Source organism: Vitis riparia, chromosome 4 (genome assembly GCF_004353265.1).
Source record: "Vitis riparia cultivar Riparia Gloire de Montpellier isolate 1030 chromosome 4, EGFV_Vit.rip_1.0, whole genome shotgun sequence".
Classification (NCBI taxonomy): Eukaryota; Viridiplantae; Streptophyta; class Magnoliopsida; order Vitales; family Vitaceae; genus Vitis; species Vitis riparia.
In genome coordinates, this window is record NC_048434.1 from 9,757,601 (window position 1) to 9,775,941 (window position 18,341).

Genomic DNA, 18,341 nt, shown 5'->3' on the forward strand with positions numbered 1-18,341 from the left:
TTGGATCCGTTTTCGAGTTTTAAGTTTGAGAAAACTGTTGGAAGGTTTTGAAGAATGTTGCAGGAAGGAGAAGGAAGGAAGAATGGTAGAAGTCTGGGAGGAAGAGGGAAGAAAGTTCAGGTTGGAGAGGAGTGTAAATGGGGCAAGGAGATATGTCTTATGTTCTGTTGTTGATGTAGAGACTAAGAGATTTTGCTTAGTTTTCCCTAAAGGAAAGGGTTTGCTAGGAGGATGGGTCATTCTCGCTGAGAAACTATGGGCTTTGGGAGTAGTTACTCAAGAGGAAGCAAAGACTGAAGTGGCACTCCGAGTTGATTCAAAGACGAAAGTGGTGACAATAGAAGGCAAGGATGAGAAGTGCATTGGAAAAAAGGTGGAGGGTGAGAAAAAGACCTTCATGGATGTTGCTAAGGAACCGATTGGAAGGCTAGGAGATGCGTTATGGCTTCAGGTTGGAGGGAGAGGGTTGAAGGGTAGGGAGGAAGGGTTGGGTCGATGCTTAGTTGGAATGTGGGGTGTCAGGTCGGTGGTAGAGACGGAAATGGCTTCGTTCAGAAAATGGGGGGAGCACAGCTGGAATCTTAAAAAAGGTGTGAAAGTTTTGAAGCTAGGAGGACCTTTCTTTTTGCTGGAGTTTTAAGATGAAGAGAAGGCAGAGAGAGTGTTAAAAAGGGGGACGCGCTGCTATAAGGATAAATTGCTGCACTTAGAGAGATGGAGTGAGGAGGCGAGGTGTTTGTGGTTAGGAAGCCAAGCAAAAGAAGTTTGGGTGAGGCTGGTGGGGCTCCCGCTTCACTATTGGAGTGGAGAGATGTTTAAAAGAATTGGTGAATGTTGTGGAGGTTTTGTTGAAGTGGATGAAGAAACAAAAAAAAAATTCAGCTTCAATGGACCAGAATTTTGGTGAACGGGGGGAAATTTTTTCCAAGGACGTTGAATTTAGTGGTGAATTCTTATTGTCATGCAGTCCAGTTGTGGTGGGAGGCGCTGCCATGGATTTCTGCAGTGGTGCCGATGAAGAACTTGAAAGGGAGAGAGGGGGGAAAGGTTAGGGAAGAGTGGGATGTGGGCTCACGCGTGGGGAGCAACAGTGGTATGGGGAAGGAGAGTTGGCATGCATGAAAGGTTAATGGGGCAGGTTTAATCAGAAAGAATAAGGGGGAAGAAAAGGGTGATGGAGACGGGACGGTAGGTTCAGCTGATGGTTTTTCAGGATTTGGGAAGGGGGCTAGAGAAAAGGGGAGTGGAAGGGTGGGCTTAAGTGAGAAAGAGGGGTCTGCTATGTTTGTTAGTTGCAAGCCCGTTTGTGAGGTTGTTCAAGCCCAAAGGAATTCAAGCCTGGAATGTGAAGGCCCTGCAATCCTTTTTAGCTCTAGAATGGGTTAGGATTTAAAAGAAAGTGAGACGAGCAGGCCCAGGATGTGTTGGGAGGAGGGGCAACCCAGTAGAGGTGTGGAGCAGGCTTCTTGTGACGGCCCTTCAAACCTTCTAAGGGATGGGCTGGGCTGTTTGGAAAGTGGGCCCAAGTCAGTTTGGAAAGAGGGGCAGCCTAGTGTTGGAGCGATTTGGGCTTCGAACCCACATAAGGCCTTTTTGCACGAGCCTTTAAAAGAGGCTAGGGCTTCGTTTTGTCAACTGCGATCTAAGGGTGGTTTGCAAAGGAATTTCTGGCCAGCAGGATGATTTCTGAAATGTAGAAAGGGGCATCAGGAAGGTTTTCTCTAGCGGACACATGCCTTTTGGAGGAAGCTTCCAGGTACTCCTTCTTTGAGCCTTCTTCTGTTTGCATTTGGAGGGGACGGGACTCTTCTTCATCTCCTTTCTCTGGGGTGGAGGGGGCTTTGATTAAGGTAGAGGAGAGTCGTGATGCTGATGTCTTTTTGAAGGAAAACGAAAGGGAGTTGTCTGTAAGTCCTCTGAGTGTGTGTTTGGTGGAAGAAAGGCTTGTTGAGAAGGTTGATGGCGAGTCTTACCCGTTAAAAGAGGGGAGGGATGAAAGGGTTGAGAAAGAAGGAGGGGATGTGGAGTCATGGAGGTACAATTGTTTGGCAAATTTTTTTCATTGTTTGGGAATGCCCACTAAGGGATTTGAAAGTGAGATTTTGAAACTTCTTAATAGAATAAGGGAAAGAAGAGACCGATTTGAGAGGGTAAGCGGAAAAAAGAGGAAAGGACAGAGATCCTCGAGATTTGACCGAGAACTAAAGAAACTTGAACGGTCAGTAAATTACGATGGGTCAGGAGGGGATCAGGGTCATCAGGAGTGTGTTAGATGAGGCTTCGAATCCTTTCGTGGAATGTAAGGAGGATAAATGATAGAGACAAGAGAAAATTGATAAAGGATGTGATTAAAACTCAGAAGGCGAATTTAGTGTGTCTCCAAGAAACAAAAACTCAGGAGATGAGTAGTGGGATTGTGAGAAGTCTCGAGGTAGGAAGATGTTTGGAGTGGGGTGCTTTGAATTCAAGGGGTGCAGTGGGGGGGAGGGTGGTGTTTTGGGATAATAGGGTGCTGCAAATGGTGGAGATGGAGGTGGGTAAATATTAAGTCTCTTGTCGCTTTAAGAATTGTGAAAATGGTTTTTGCTGGATTTTTTCAATAGTGTATGGGCCCACCGTGAAGGTGGAGAGAGAAGATTTTTTTAGTGAGCTGGGGGTCTTTAGAGGTTTGTGGAATGAGTCGTGGTCTGTAGCAGGAGACTTTAACATGATAAGATTCCCATCTGAGCGTAGTAAAGGAGGTCGTCTGTCCCCAACAATGAGGAGATTCTCAGAGGTGGTTGAGGATTTAGAACTAAAGGACTTGCCTCTTCAGGGGGGGTTGTTCACATGGAGTGGAGGTTTTAATAATCGGTTAAAGTCGAGAATTGATCGGTTCCTCATTTTTGAAGATTAGGAAGTTCATTTTCAGGGGGCCATTCAAGTTGTTCTAGCTAGGCCGATTTCTGATCACTCTCTAATTCTTCTTGATGGGGGAGAGATGAGGAGAGGGCCCACGCTTTTTAGATTTGAGAATATGTGGTTGAAGGAGGAGGACTTTAAAGAAGTGTTGAGAAAGTGGTGGAAGGGGATTCAAGTTAGTGGGTCAGTCAACTTCATTTTGACTGAAAAATTGAAGGCATTAAAACTGATTTTGAGAAGTTGGAATAAAGAGGCTTTTGGTCAAATTGATTCTAAGAAGCAGAGTGCTTAGAATTTAGTGGATTCTTTGGACAAAGAAGAGAGTGTTCGCTCTCTGCCTTTGGAAGAAGAAGAAGCTAGGAAGGAAGCAAGAGAGATGTATAAAAAGTGGGTTCTTTTAGAAGAAGTGTCGTGAAGGCAGAAGTCTAGAGAAATTTGGCTGAAGGAGGGGGATAGAAACACAAGGTTTTTTCATCAGATGGCTAATGCTCATAGAAGAAGGAATCAGTTGACCAGAGTAAAAGTGAATGGGAGGTGGTTCACTGAGGAAAGTGAAATCAAAGAGGAAGTGAACAAAGCTTTCCAAGGTCTGTTGGCAGATCTCGGTGGTTGGAAGCCCAGTATAGATGGTTTGATTTTTGAGAGGCTGGAAGAGCTGGATGTGGAGGGACTGGAGAAGCCTTTCTCGGAGGAGAAGGTTTTTGGTGCGCTATCAGGTTTTTGAAAAGAGAAAGCGCCAAGCCCCGACGGTTTCTCAATGGCATTCTGGCAGTTTTCTTGGGATTTTGTAAATGAGGAGGTAATGAACTTCTTCAGACAGTTCCATGAAACTGGGAGTTTTGTTAGAAGTCTGAATGCAACCTTTCTAGTGTTGATCCCTAAGAAAGGGGGGGCTGAGGACTTGAAGGATTTTAGGCCAATTAGCTTGGTGGGAGGGTTGTACAAGTGGTTAGCAAAGGTGTTGGCTAACAAAATGAAGGGAGTGTTAGCTAAGGTGATCTCAACGTCTCAAAATGCTTTTGTGGAGGGGCAGCAGATTATGGATGTCGTGCTGATTGCTAATGAAGCAATAGATTCCATTTTGAAAAGCAATAGAGGGGCAATTCTTTGCAAATTGGATATTGAGAAAGCCTATGATCACGTGGACTGGTCGTTTCTTTTAACGGTGTTGGAGAAGATGGGGTTTGGGGAAAGGTGGCATAGATGGATAAAGTGGTGTTTATCCACTGCTAGGTTTTCAGTTATGGTGAATGGAAGCCCTACTGGATTTTTTTAGAGCTCAAGAAGTTTAAGGCAAGGAGACCCCCTTTCGCCTTACTATTCATAGTTGTGATGGAGGTTTTTAGTTGTATGCTGAAGAAAGCAGTTTCTGGAGGTTTTTTGTCGCCGTGTTCGGTTCGGGGAAGAGGGGGTGAAGGGGTCCAACTCTCTCATTTGTTGTTTCCTGATGATATGTTGATTTTTTGTGAGGTAAAGGAGGAGCAGTTGACGTATTTGTGCTGGTTGTTAATGTGATTTGAGGCAATTTCAGGGTTAAGAGCGAATCTAGAAAAAAAGTGAACTAATTCCGATTGGTAAAGTTGAGAATGTGGAAAAGTTGGCTGATGAGTTCGGTTATAAGGTGGGAAAATTGCCCTCCACCGACTTAGGAATGTCGTTGGGAGCTCCTTTTAAATATGTTGCCGCTTGGGATGGAATAAAAGAAAGATCCCGAAAGAGATTGGCTATGTGGAAACGTCAATACATCTCGAAAGGGGGGAGGATTACCTTAATTCGAAATACTTTGTCCAATTTGCCGATCTATTTTATGTCTATTTTCTAGCTGCCTAGGGTGGTTAGAATGAGATTGGAGCATATTCAAAGGTATTTTTTTGAGGGGTGGTGGGGCTCTTGAGCAAAAACATCACTTAGTAAGGTGGCCGATTGTGTGTGTAGATAAAAGAAAAGGAGGGTTGGGGGTTAAGAGCCTTGGGACTTTCAATAGGGCTCTCCTTGGCAAATGGGTTTGGCGTTTTGCAAATGAAAGAAAGGCCCTTTGGAACCAAGTGATTAGAAGGAAATACGGGGAGGAAAGAGGAGGGTGGAGCTCTTATGAGGCTAGCTCCGCCTATGGAGTTGGGTTGTGGAAAGCAATAAGTAAGATGGGACATCTAGTAACCCCTTCTTTTGGCTTTGTGGTGGGTGATGGTAAGAAGGTGAGGTTTTGGAAAGACAAGTGGTGTGGAACCACCCCTTTGTGCGAGGATTTCCCTTCATTATTTGCTCTAGCAACTTACAAAGAGGCTTGGGTAAATGAAGTTCGGACAACTGCGGGGGAAAGGGGGGGAAGTTGGAGCCCTCGTTTCAATAGACCTTTCAATGATTGGGAGTTGGAAGAAATGGAAAGGTTGGTTTGTTGCTTGGATGGGAAGAAGGTTAGTGTGGATGAGGAGGATAGGGTGAGGTGGATGGATTCAAAAGATTGGGTTTTTTCGGTAAAATCTTTGTATAGGACTTTGCAGCTGGTTTCTCTTGCTTCTTTCCTTTCGAAGATTATTTGGAACTCTTGTGTGCAGCCCAAATTAAGCTTCTTTGCTTGGGAGGCTTCGTGGGGAAGATTGTAACCTTAGACCGTTTGCAAAAGAGGGGTTGGGTTTTGGCTAATAGATGATTTATGTGCCAAACGTGTGAGGAATCGATTGATCACCTCCTCCTTCATTGTGAAAAAACAAGGGAAGTGTGGATGTTGCTCCTTTCTTTTTTTGGAGTATCTTGGGTATTTCCTTTTTCAGTAAAGGAAACCCTTTTAGGGTGAAGGGGCTCTTTTGTGGGTAAGAAGAGGAAGGTGGCATGGCAAGTGGGACCGTTATGCTTGTTTTGGGTCATTTGGAAAGCAAGGAATAGAATTGCTTTTGAGGATAGCTTGTTGTCTATCCAAAGGCTGAAAGCTTCTTTTGTGTATTTACTTTGGTCGGAAACCAAATTGTGGATAAAATATGGTCCTTCGACTTTCATAGATTTTGTAGATTGGGTGTGCTCACGATGAGGGAGAAGGTTTTTTGTTTTTTCCTTGTTGTTTGGGTCCTTTTGTAACGAGGTGAGTATCTCTATACTGTAATTCTGTGGGTCGCTATTTTAACGCCTCTTTGTAATACAATTTTTTGCTTATTGATCAAAAAAAAAATGTATCCACGCATGTGAATTAGTTTGGAGGTCCACTTTGAGTTGTTTGATGTAAATCGAGGAAGCTAACATGATCATGGAAGGAAGAAGTGTGAAAAATTATAAAAGAGAGTTGAAAAGGGGGGATGGCAATTTCGCATGATCGTGTGAAATTTGGCATGACCATGCAGAATGAACCAACAAGGCACAATGGCAGGTTTTGAGGGAAGTTCCAATTCGCATGAGAAATCAGATTTTACACATACATGCCAAATGAACCCATATCAAGACGTTGTAGGAGCTGAGAAATCTATTGAAGTTGACTTCACATGATCATGCAAAATTCCGCACATAAATGCTAAATGAATCGGCAACATTATAAGTGGTAGCCAACTTATTTCAATTTTGCATCATCATGCGAAATTAGGATTCATCATGCCAAAAGAGGAGATTTTAAGGTATTTTGAAAAGCTCTACGCGAGCCCTTCTGAAGAGTCTTGGAGAGTTGAAGGCTTAGACTGGTCCCCTATATCTGGAGAGAGTGCGTCTAGGTTGGAATCCCCTTTTACTAAAGAAGAGATTTCTAAGGCCATTTTTCAATTGGATAGGGATAAGGCACCAAGGCCTGATGGCTTTACCATTGCAGTGTTTCAAGATTGTCGGGATGTGATCAAGGAGGATCTAGTGAGAGTGTTTGCAGAGTTTCACATGAGCGGGATTATCAATCAAAGCATTAATGCTTCCTTCATAGTTCTATTACAAAAAAAAAAAACATGTCAAAGAAAATCTCAGACTATAGACCTATTAGCTTGATCACTAATCTTTACAAGATAATAGCCAAAGTGTTAGCAGGGCATCTAAGAGGGGTAATTCATGAAACTATCCATTCTACTCAAGGAGCTTTTGTTCAAGGGAGACAAATTTTGGATGCAATTCTCATAGCCAATGAGATAGTGGATAAGAAAAGACAATCAGGGAAGGAAGGAGTTGTCTTCAAAATTGACTTTGAAAAGGCTTATGACCATGTGAGTTGGGATTTTTTGGATCATGTGTTGGAGAATAAGGGGTTTAGTCCTAGATGGAGGAAATGGATGAGAGGCTGTTTGTCCTCGGTATCTTTTGGAGTCCTAGTGAATGGAAACGCTAAAGGGTGGGTTAAGGCATCTAGAGGTTTAAGACAAGGAGACCCTTTATCCCCTTTTTTGTTCACTTTAGTTGCAAATGTATTGAGCAAGATGTTATTGAGAGTAGAGGAAAGAAATGCCTTGGAGGGTTTCAGGGTGAGTAGGAACAAAACAAGGGTGTCCCATTTACAATTTGCAGATGATACCATTTTCTTTTCTAGCACTCGAGAAGAGGATATGCTGACCCTCAAGAGTGTTTTGCTAGTGTTTGGGCATATTTCTGGGCTGAAGGTTAACCTTGACAAAAGTAATATTTATCGCATTAATCTTGAACAGAATCATCTCTCTAGGTTGGTTGAGTTGCTCGATTGCAAGGCTTCGGGGTGGCCTATACTCTACCTGGGTCTTCCTCTAGGAGGGAATCCCAAGGCATGTGGCTTTTGGGATCCTGTGATTGAGAGGATCTCGAGAAGATTAGATGGGTGGCAAAAGGTGTATTTATCTTTTGGAGGCAGGGTAACTCTCATTCAATCTTGTCTCACCCATATGCCCTATTACTTCCTCTCCTTGTTTAAGATTCCTGCCTCAGTGGCAGCAAAAATTGAGAGATTGCAAAGAGATTCTTTATGGTCAGGGGTTGGGGAAGGCAAAAGAGATCATCTAGTTAGCTGGGATGTAGTGTGTAATCCGAAGGCGAAAGGGGGATTGGGATTTGGAAAGATTTCTATAAGGAATTTCGCTCTCTTAGGGAAACGATTGTGGAGATATCCTAGGGAGGGTTCAACTATGTGGCATCAGGCTATTTTAAGCATTTATGGATCACCCAATGGTTGGGATGCCAACACTATAGTCAAATGGTCACATCGTTGTCCTTGGAAGGCTATTACACAAGTCTCCCAAGAGTTTTCCAAGTTTACTCGGTTTGTGGTAGGAGATGGGGAAAGAATTCGGTTCTGGGAAGACTTGTGGGGGGACCAACCTTTGGGGGTCCAATATCCAAGACTACTTAGAGTAGTCACGGATAAAAATACTCCTATTTCTTCAATTCTCGGCTCTACTCACCCTTTCTCTTAGAACTTTAACTTTCGTCGTAACCTTTTTTATTCTGAGATAGAAGATTTAGAAGGCCTCATGCGGTCTCTTGATCATCTACATTTATCACTTTCGGTTCCAGATATGAGATCCTGGTCTTTATCTCCTTCAGGACTTTTTACAGTCAAATCTTTCTTTCTTGCCTTGTCCCAATTTTCTGGTTTGCCTCCAGTTTTCCCTACTAAGTTTGTCTGGAATTCTCAAGTCCCTTTCAAAGTCAAGTCCTTTGTCTGGTTAGTGATACACAAGAAGGTAAATACTAATGACTTCTACAGTTGAGAAGACCCTACAAAGCACTTAGTCCCGACATTTATAGGTTGTGCATGAAGTATGGAGAAACAGTAGATCATTTTTTTCTCGATTGCTCTTTGACGATGGGGTTGTGGCACAAATTATTTCAGTTAGCAAAGACAGATTGGGTTCCCCCAAGGAGCATCTTTGACATGCTATCTTTTGGATCTTCTAAGAGAGGGATTATTTTATGGCAAGTTGCGTGCATCGCTTTAATTTGGGTGGTGTGGCAGGAAAGAAATGCAAGGATTTTTAAGGATAAAGCAAGAAATTCAGAGAACCTTTGGATTCTATTCATTTCCTTGCTTCTCTTTGGGCTTTTTGTTCTACGGTTTTTAAGGGGATTCCCCTTAACGTGTTACAATTTGATTGGTTAGCGATGTGTAATCCCAATGGGTTGGTCTAACCTAGAGAGTTTGCTTGTTTTTACTTTGTATTTTCTTGTATTTGATTCCTTGTAGTTTTGTTTTTCTTTGGTGGGAGGATTCCTCATCCTTCTCTTGTACATCCTTTTTATCAATATATTCCTTTGTCATTTCCTATCAAAAAAAAAAATGTTGATTTTTGGCTTTGATTCTTTCTAATTCAAATTGTCAACTTTCTTTGAGAACCTTTGATTATGAGAGAGGTTCTAGATGGTCCCTAGGATGACACCATGCGTCAACTTAACCTTAACCTATAAATAGGAATTTGAAACTCTCATTTTAAATCTTTTGAGGTTTTCCATCTTTTTAATCTCAGGAACTTTCAAGCTTTTGATCATTTTTAGATCTTTTATAAGAGAATTTTCATAATAAAATTTTTTATACTTTCTTTCATTTTCCTTTATGGTCAAACATGTCTTGTGGAGTTGATCTCACAAACATGAGTAACTAGATTTTATTTTTCTCAAAAGAAGAAGGATCTAGAGTCAAGATCTATGGTAGATTAGTTACTTGAAACTAAGATAGAAAGATAATTTTGATTGAATTGATTGACTAATGAATTTTAGAAAATATTCTCTTTTAATTGCCTTGAATAAGGAATACAGTGAAATCTTAGTCAATTAACTAAATATTTAATGTCAAATTCGATACAATCATGTAATTTCATTATAGGATCTATTGGAAGGTGATTAAAGATTAATTAAGTTTAATTGTGAAAGATTAATCAATGCAATTGGAATTCCTAATTTGAGAATTAAGCAAATTTGGATTTAAAGCTAAATCAAATAAAGGTTTAGGTGAAATTTTAAAGTCTTCAATCTAACTTGATGAATAATAGATCATAATGACCTATTTACCATAGAGATTGATTTCTAGTGCATTCTAAATCTAAGAGCTTTTTTATTAATAGATTTTATTCTAATTTTGGCCAATTTTATCTTTTCAATTACAATTAAACTTTTCTCAACTTTCATTAATAGATTTTATTCAAGACAATAATATAGCCATATCATCTTAGGCTCATGGTAAAAAATAATAAACAAACCAAACTTGTAACACCAGTATAACAATTAAAACATTGGAGGTTAATAAAATAGGTCCAGATTTTCCCACAAATAAATAAAAAAAATGGATACAACAAACACAAATTGGTGAGAAACATCAAAAAGTATTAGATAAACATCTTGTATTAAGCATAAGACTCCAATCTATAATCAATAAGGCTTGCAAATGCAACAAAATTAATAGGAGTCCCAACTACTTGCCAAGTTCTACTATACCTTTACGACCCACTTTGTATGTGCCTTTAGCAAAGATATAGTAACTATCTTCACCTGCAAATAAAACATACCCTTAAGACATTAGGATAAACTAATAGTATAATATGTGAAATTCATTTTCAGGCTTTTCATCAAAACCTAGTTTTTTTACATTGCATGATGGAATTTCATAATATGTTAAACCCAATAATGGCAAGAGACTTCAATATTTATAGATGCAAACATGATCCAGTATATTGGGAACAAGTTTGATCAAATGTTAAAGTGAATTTGAAGGGACAAAAGAAACATCTAGTCGTTTCTTCAACAGTTTCAGATCTCTAGTACACCTCACAATAGGATTCACAAGTAATAAAGCCATAACAATTCAGAGGTAGTAAGAGCGAGTGTGGAACTACACACTTGTGTGTTCAGAGCATTGTCCTGTTTTTAAATACACTTCAATCGCAATCTTTAAAAAAAAAAAAAAAGCAAGGATAGGATATAGCCAAACACACCTGTCCAAGCCCCAAATAAACACCCCAACATAGCCCCTGCCTTCCACTCCACTCCCCTCCCCACCCCAGACAGGTAGCATTTACACAAACTGATAGATTGGCATGGATCTACATTAAAAGATAATATTTATTTACTCCATAAGGACCTTTAAGTCCCTTCTTAAAGGGCATCAAACAAGACAGTGCTTAACTAAAATCAGTGCATATACAATTATCTCGTAGCTTTCAAATCTCCCTTGTATTCCAATCATGGCTAAACATCATTATTCAACTATATCACATATTATATGCTCAGTTCCACAATTTGAAAAAACTCTTTAAATTTCTTTTCAAATGCTATTTCAAGAATAATGGTAACAATAATGGAAGTAGAAATCATTTTATATTTTTAGATGGAATATGAGATTCAAATTCTCATTAGAAGACTCTCATTAGGATTGTTCATACTTTAAATTTTTTTTAATAAAAATTTCGTTTCCTTCCCTAAAAAAGTATTAAGAGTATGACATTTCTTACAATCTGCTATCATATGGAAAACCAAGAGTCAAAGACAATAAATTTTTCAGGATAGAAGGCGTAAGGAGAATCTGATATTGAAACTGAAATTATACATACTTGGAAGTATAAAGAAAGTTGATGTGTCCATACATCATAACACATAATAATATAATAGAAGACATGTTTACTGATGAAACAACCACTAGGCAATTTCAATAGTTAAAGTAATGTGATTCATGGGTTAACAAATGCTTTCTGAGGATTAAACCTTTCGCCACCATGTTGTTAAAGAAATTTGTTGGTGAGCCATTACTAGCGTGGTCAATGGTATTTGAGAGAGTGAGACAAGGGGGACCAGATGAATATAGTATAGAAAATAAACAAGAACACTAATCAGAGAATTAACATCAAACGAAAATAATGATGTAATGACTGAAGAGATATGGATATCAACTATCTTTGGTAACTTTTTTTCTTTTTCTTGGAAACTTAACTTCCATCGCAACTTCACTGATATAGAATTTAAGGACCTTGAAAGACTCATGTCTTCACTCACTCATGTTCGCTTGTCTCCATCCATCTTAGACACAAAAGCTTGGTATTTATTTTCTTCAAGCTTATTCTCAGTAAAGTCATTCTTTAACTTTGTTCAATATATCAGATCTCGTTCCTTTCTATCTAGCCAAATTTTTATGGAAATCTAAAGTATCATCTAAGGTCAAGATCTTTGTTTAGTTAGTGTCTCATAAAAAGGTAAATACCAACATGCTATGCTTGAGAAAACCTTTCAAATCCCTTAGTCTTGACTGATGTATCTCATGTAAAGGGAATAGAGAAAAGATTGACCATCTCTTTCCACATTGTTCAATAATTTTGGGGTTATGGCACGGGCTATTTAAACAAGCTAGGGTTCTCCACAAGAGTAGATGCAACATAATGATCATTTCATGTAAGGGTTTGGGGTGCTCCATTAGAAGCAAGGCCCTTTAGCAAATCGCTTGTCTCATACTGCTTTAGATTGCATGGTGAGAGAGAAATTCTAGGTTCTTTGAGGATAAGTGGAAGACGAATGCAATGTTGTGGGATCTACTCCACTTTTATCCTTCTTTCTGAGCCCCTTGTATTGATACTTTTATAGCATTCCTCTCAATGTTATTCAACTCAATTGGCATTTGGTGTGTAGATCAAAAGGGTTTGGTTAGCAATGGGAGGAGACTAGTCCAAGTATGTGATCTAAACCATTTTATGTAGTTCTCCTCATATGGTTGAGGAGTTTAGTCATATGTTGATCAAGTTTTTGTAATTATAGATTCCTCATCCTTCTCATGTGCCTTTTTCTATATTAATACATCTTTTGGTTTTGATTTAAAAAAAAAAAAAAATGATTTCTTATATGTAATGGTCAAGGATCACCCAAAAGATATGTCTATGATAAGCAAAAATGAGAAGTATATTACAGATTACACTTTTGAACCACATGCGGACAAACAGTTAGACATAATAAAAACAAGAAATGTAAAGTTGTTTGCTCTTTTTAACTACATTCAAACAAACTAGTTAGACACAAGGAGATTACAATAAAACGTAAAGTTGTTTGCTCCCACTTCCTCCCTCATAATGGCACATGGAGAAATTAGTAGGTCCCATTAATTTATTGGCTAATTTTTGTTAACAGGAGGGTGTTTTCATTGTTTTTTTTTTTTTTTTTCCTTTTCCCTTTCATTTTTTTAGTGCCATTTGTGTGCTTAGGTTGCACCCCCTTCTTTTCCTCTTTTAGCCATTTTGGCGGTTGGTATATAGGTATTGTACCTTAAATCGCTCTTTTGGTGCCTCTTTTTAATAGATCTTTTTCTTTACCTATCAACCAAAAAAAACAAAAAAAGACCAAAACATTTTTTTTTCATAAATACATAATAAAAACGAAACTAAAAAGACCCTAACAATAACAAAAGAAAAGCTATGAACTATTCCCACCTCAATGCCATGAAAAAGAGAACCAAAGAAAAGAGCAAAGAAAGAACCAAGGTTTATGAGTAATCTTCAAGATTAAGACTAGGGTTGACTTTCTCCATCTTAGAAAAGTTAATTGTCATCTACATTTTAAGAGATATTGAGAAAGCTTTTGTATGAATGAAATGAGGTTTTCTAAGTAAAATTCACTTTGTATGAATAATTGATTTTCTTTTCAACAGTGAAAGCGTATGGTGTTCGTTAGGTTAAATATTTGTTTTTCGGAGAATCATGGCAGGAATACCAACCTCTTTGCTCTCTCTATCCCTATTTCTATATCCTTTCTAGATTAGAAACTTTCCCATCTCAAGCATCTATTCCTATTCCCAAATCTCCCCTTCTTGGAACTTTAACATTTGAAAGGTATTACTAATCATGAAATTAGTGCCCTATTATCCCTCCTTTTAGTGCATAATGTTTGCCTCTCCTTATCTTTCCTAGTGAGAGGGCTTGGAACCTAAATCCCTCTAGTTTATCTTGTCTAAATCCTTCATCTATTTCCCTTAATAAGATTGATAATCCAAGTTTTTCTTCAAAAACCAATTACATTTATAGGTTTAACACTCTTCCGCAAATTAGAATTTCACCAAGTTGGCAGCTAACAAGAATGTTAACACTAATGACTTGTTTCAAATTAGGAGGATTTATAAAGCCTTCAACCTTGCATTACATTTTGTGTTTGGAGAGCATGAACATAGTTCATTGGCATTGGCAAGTTGCTTAGCCAAGCTCATCTTTTCCAAAAGAGGGCTAGATTAGAAAACTATTACAAGCTCCTCCAAGGGTGGCCAATTCAAAAAACTTTCCAGTGCCTTGAAATTTAAGCAAAGGTTGTTTTCTTTGATTGCATTTTATTAGCTGCTTCCAAAAATATTGTAATAAAATGGTCATTACTTTTTAAGGTTTTAGGAGGAGTTCTAGGGAAGAGCTTTGTTATACCACACTTTATAACCCATGCTTAGCTTCTTTGGCTTGAAATGAACATTAACATTTTTTAGTAAAGAAGGAAGATTGTTACTGATTTAAGGGATAATAGTTGTTAACTTGCTTCTCCGTGTCTAACTGTTACCAAAGAGTTGTGTGCTATTCCCATTATATTATCCTGTTGAATTACAGAACCATTTGATGATCTCATAGGAGCAGAGTGATTAGAAAAAGCCCAACTAGGCCTTGCTTTTAGCTTGTTTGAAGCTCTACTTTTATGGATGTTCCTTAGGAAGTCTTGGGCACATGGATGTTCCTCTAAGCAAGTTGGTAATGGTTTCACAATTGAGGTGAAGATCTTGGCCATACTAGAAGGCTTGAAAAGTGGGTTCCTTGTTGGATGCTAGTAATCTATTGGCATAGGGGGGACTTAACAACTGTTCATTTTTTGTGAATGCTTCCAAAGATGAATGCCTATTTATGGTTCACCTTGTCAATAGAAAGTGAATCAGACCTGAAGATTATCACATTTACAAGTCTGATACAATGTTGGTTATCAATATCTCCATTTCATATCCAGAACCTTTTTGCTGTATTTTCTCTTTTGTTTGTTTTACTTATATTTTTTAGGTATGTAAAATTCCATCCTAATCATCATATTGAATAGGAAATAATGTAGCAGTTGGGGAACCTCTAAAACTAGTTGGATCACAGAACTATTAAAATCTCAGTCTAATGTGTTGCGTCCCTTATGCATTGATATATATAGAGCAATAGCCAACAGCTCTAGCTGAGTCCATCAAATTACCAGGTGTGTGGAAATCACTCCTTGACGCAATCATGGATATGCTAAAAAAAATTTGCCATGTCTCCCTTCCCACATTTACAACTATGGCTGTCATTGACTCATTGCCAATAACACCCCCATTCAAAATGATTTTGCTCACACCTATACAATTCAATTTCCATGGAACTACTAAAACATCTATTTCTCCCAATAATTTGCTTGAATAATGCCATTCGAGATATCAATTAAAAACACATAAACTACAGTCTGGTTTGGTGGTATTAAAATCAACATATTTGAGGAAATTCTATCACAAAAAACCACAGTTGAATGATTCAATATCCATCCAACAATAACCAAGCAATATCAAATCAGTCTGTAGTTGGACCAAATGAATCTCAATCTTTTCCAATAACCCCTCAAGCCCTAAACAAAAAAAGATAGAAAAGGCAGTACTAGTATCTGAAACCGAATCCATTATGGATGGTGGCTAAGACGAAGAAGAAAGTAATAACCTGAAAGTGGGTCAACGGGAAACAGACCCCACACCATGTTTTGAGCCTTCAATCAGTAGCGTCTTCCAAAACAAGGAGCTATTCACTGTTAATGGCAGTGGAGATGTACCAGAGACACCCGTTGAGTCATAAACGGGTTTTGAGGTCAAATATTCGGGTCGGATCAAACATTTGTACTGTAGTTGTTAATTTAAAAATAAATAAATAAATTGCCTAATTTCAAAAAAATAAATAAAATAAACATTTCAAAATTTAATAGTCCTTATTTATTGTACTGTTTTGATATTATCTTTCATGTCGACTTTTTTTCTCGATTTCTTAAAAATGAAAAATTAATATAATTTTGAATAAAAATAAATCATAGAAGTAAATATTTAGTGTCTCTTTTCTAAATATTTTTTAAAACAATTCTAAAAAATAATTTTTAAGAATTATTTTTTAAAATTGCTCATTGATTTTTTAAAAATAAATATTAAATCTAGTATTTTATTTTTAATCATTCTATATATTTATATAATTATTTCTTTAAAAAGTTATCAGAAAATAGATGAAAATAACAAAAAATAATTTTTTAAAAAAATATTATCTGAAATTATCATATTTTATATTTTAAAAATAAAAAATTATTATTAAAAACAATTCAAAAACAGAGCCTCTCCTCAATCATTTTATTTTAAGGATTAATGATGCGATTTAATGGACCACTTTTGCAAATGGTCAAATCATGACAACAATTTTTAGTACCTTTCTTCATGACTAATTTTTTACAAACATTGCTAATAAAAATGTGTTTTAACCAAAATAGTTTCAAATGAGCCTGAAAAGAAAAAAAAAAAAAAAAAAAAAAAAGATCACATGATACTATATGAAAAAAGATGAATCAAAATTATGAAAAGAACGAGTTTGATTTGCATGAAAATAAATTATTTATTTTTATTCTCATTTAATTTCTAATAAACAATCAAAATTCAATAATAAACAAATATTGAATAAATTTCATGTTTTTAAAGTAATACCCCTCCTTGTAATTTAAAACTTGAAAATATTCCAGAAAAACCAGCACCCAAACAAATGTGTCATGCCCTAGGTTCAAAAACTAGAATAAAGTATGTGTTACTTCAACTTATCAAGAGCATTGAAAGTTCTTAACCCACAAACATACTTAAAAAGACACACAGTTGTGCTTTCTAGGCTGTCCCACTGAGATGATGGGGGGTGTAAATTTTTAAAGAAGAAGATGGACCCTTTGTATCATATTTCTGATTAAAGAAAAGGGGAAATGGAAACCAACACCAACCGGCCAGGAATAGAACTAGAACCTTTACAAGTATTAACATCACTGTGAGCAAAATGCCTGGACTTGTATATCCATATCAAAAAAAGATACAAAACAAAACCAAAAAAAAATCATTTTGCATCCCATCTGTCTGTCTGAGGTTCTTCTCTATTTTTCCTTATCTCTCAGGTCCCATGTCAACTGCAGAAGAAGTTGGTTTTCAAGTCCTGAATCTTTTGGAGGCAGACTTCAGCTCTCTTGAGAACCACATCAACCCTATCTCCATCAACCCTTTGAAATTTCTGATTAGATTCTTCGTCATCAAAAATGCCTCTCTTCCTCTTCCTGCTACTGTTGCTTGATGCTGTTTCGCACACCAAAAATAAATTAACAACTATTAAAAGCATAACTGAAGGATGATGATGATGATGAAGAAGAAGAAGAAGAAGAGAACCTTGTGTGGTGGCAGAGGGCATTTTGTGGTGTGGGCATTGAGAAGAAGAAGGAGATGAAGAAGAGGTGTTGCTGTTGCAGTTGCTGTTGAGGAAGAGGTTTTGGGAATGAAGGAAGATGAAGGACTTGAGGTCAAGCTTGAGGGAATGGAATCTATTGGGATGCTGAGCTTCAAGCATCTCTAACTCCTCTTTGGCCTGCTGTATCACCCTCAGTGACATTGATGATGGCCTCTCCATTTCCATTTCCATTTTGGAACACCAACTTCAGAGAGGACAGAGTGCCCAAAAATAGGGAATCCCTCTTTATTGCTATTTGATGGTCAAACCAGAGGAAGACGAAGAGAGAAGCCCAAAAGTTCCTTGCCCTTTATGTTTTTTGGTTTTTGTGGCAAAAAGGCAAAAAAAAGGCATTGCGCTGTCTCTGTCTGCCCCTCGGCATCGAACACAATAGGACAATAAGAATTAAGAAGTAAAAAACGGTCCCTTCATTTGAGTTTGAATATTCATATCTTCATTCTGGGCTTCACCTTTACCCATTTGATACATACAGAAAAGGGTGGAGTATATTTTAGCTCTTATGGGTTATACAAAGAAGGTTTGATTCTACCTATTGTGCAATCTTTGGAGGTCAGGATATGAGATGCCTTTGCCTCATCTCCTTTATTGCATATATTTACATCTCCCTACTAAAAGAATGATTGCTCCCTTAAAAAGAGCCTGGTGATTAGACAATGGAGCATCAATTTCTTTTCGATATCTTCAAAAGAGAAAGCATATCTTACTAATGTGTCTTTACATACTGCAGTCCCCTCATGACTCTAAACCCATAATATGTTCAATTAAATTCAGGGATCAAATAAAATAAAAAGGACAAACCATTTTTATTTTCTTTCTTACCTTTTTTTTAATTTTCTTTTGTTACTTAATGTAATTTTAGTACAATATAATAAAAGAAATAATTTATTAAAATAAATAAAAAGATCTCATATTTATAAATAAGGATGACAATGGGATGAGTTTTTTCAGATACTCACCCCATTTTGTCATCTTCCTAATGAGACAGGTTTGAAATTAAAATAAATGAATTTGAAACAAGTTTAAAATTTTTTTAAAAACTCAAAACGA

At 37.5% G+C, this 18,341-nt stretch overlaps 2 protein-coding genes across 5 annotated transcripts in view; both read right to left on the minus strand.

The window, feature by feature from the left end:
- The window catches only part of LOC117912180 (nijmegen breakage syndrome 1 protein), a 118,483-nt gene extending 102,878 nt beyond the window's left edge, over positions 1 to 15,605 (minus strand). For all 4 annotated transcript variants that reach the window (XM_034826678.1, XM_034826675.1, XM_034826677.1 and 1 more), the window contains exons 1-2: positions 15,486 to 15,605; positions 10,255 to 10,308 (exon numbers count right to left, since the gene is read on the minus strand). In XM_034826678.1, coding sequence (XP_034682569.1) covers positions 10,255 to 10,308; positions 15,486 to 15,522 — 91 coding nt within the window. In that variant the 5' untranslated portion in view covers positions 15,523 to 15,605. The remainder of the gene's footprint in view (positions 1 to 10,254; positions 10,309 to 15,485) is intronic.
- Positions 15,606 to 16,734: 1,129 nt separating this feature from the next.
- On the minus strand, positions 16,735 to 17,528 carry LOC117913586. Its single transcript, XM_034828589.1, has 2 exons — positions 17,216 to 17,528; positions 16,735 to 17,125 (listed from the first exon to the last, which is right to left on the minus strand). Exons 1-2 carry the CDS (start codon positions 17,463 to 17,465, stop codon positions 16,959 to 16,961), a joined length of 417 nt encoding a protein of 138 aa, XP_034684480.1. The 5' UTR covers positions 17,466 to 17,528; the 3' UTR covers positions 16,735 to 16,958.
- Positions 17,529 to 18,341: the final 813 nt, after the last annotated feature.

Coding starts and splice junctions, on each gene's coding strand:
- LOC117913586 (XM_034828589.1), bottom strand. CDS start 17,465: ATGGAAATGGAAATGGAGAGGCCATCATCAATGTCACTGAGGGTGATA. Junction 17,126..17,215: donor GCCCTCTGCCACCACACAAG/GTTCTCTTCTTC, acceptor TGTGCGAAACAG/CATCAAGCAACAGTAGCAGG.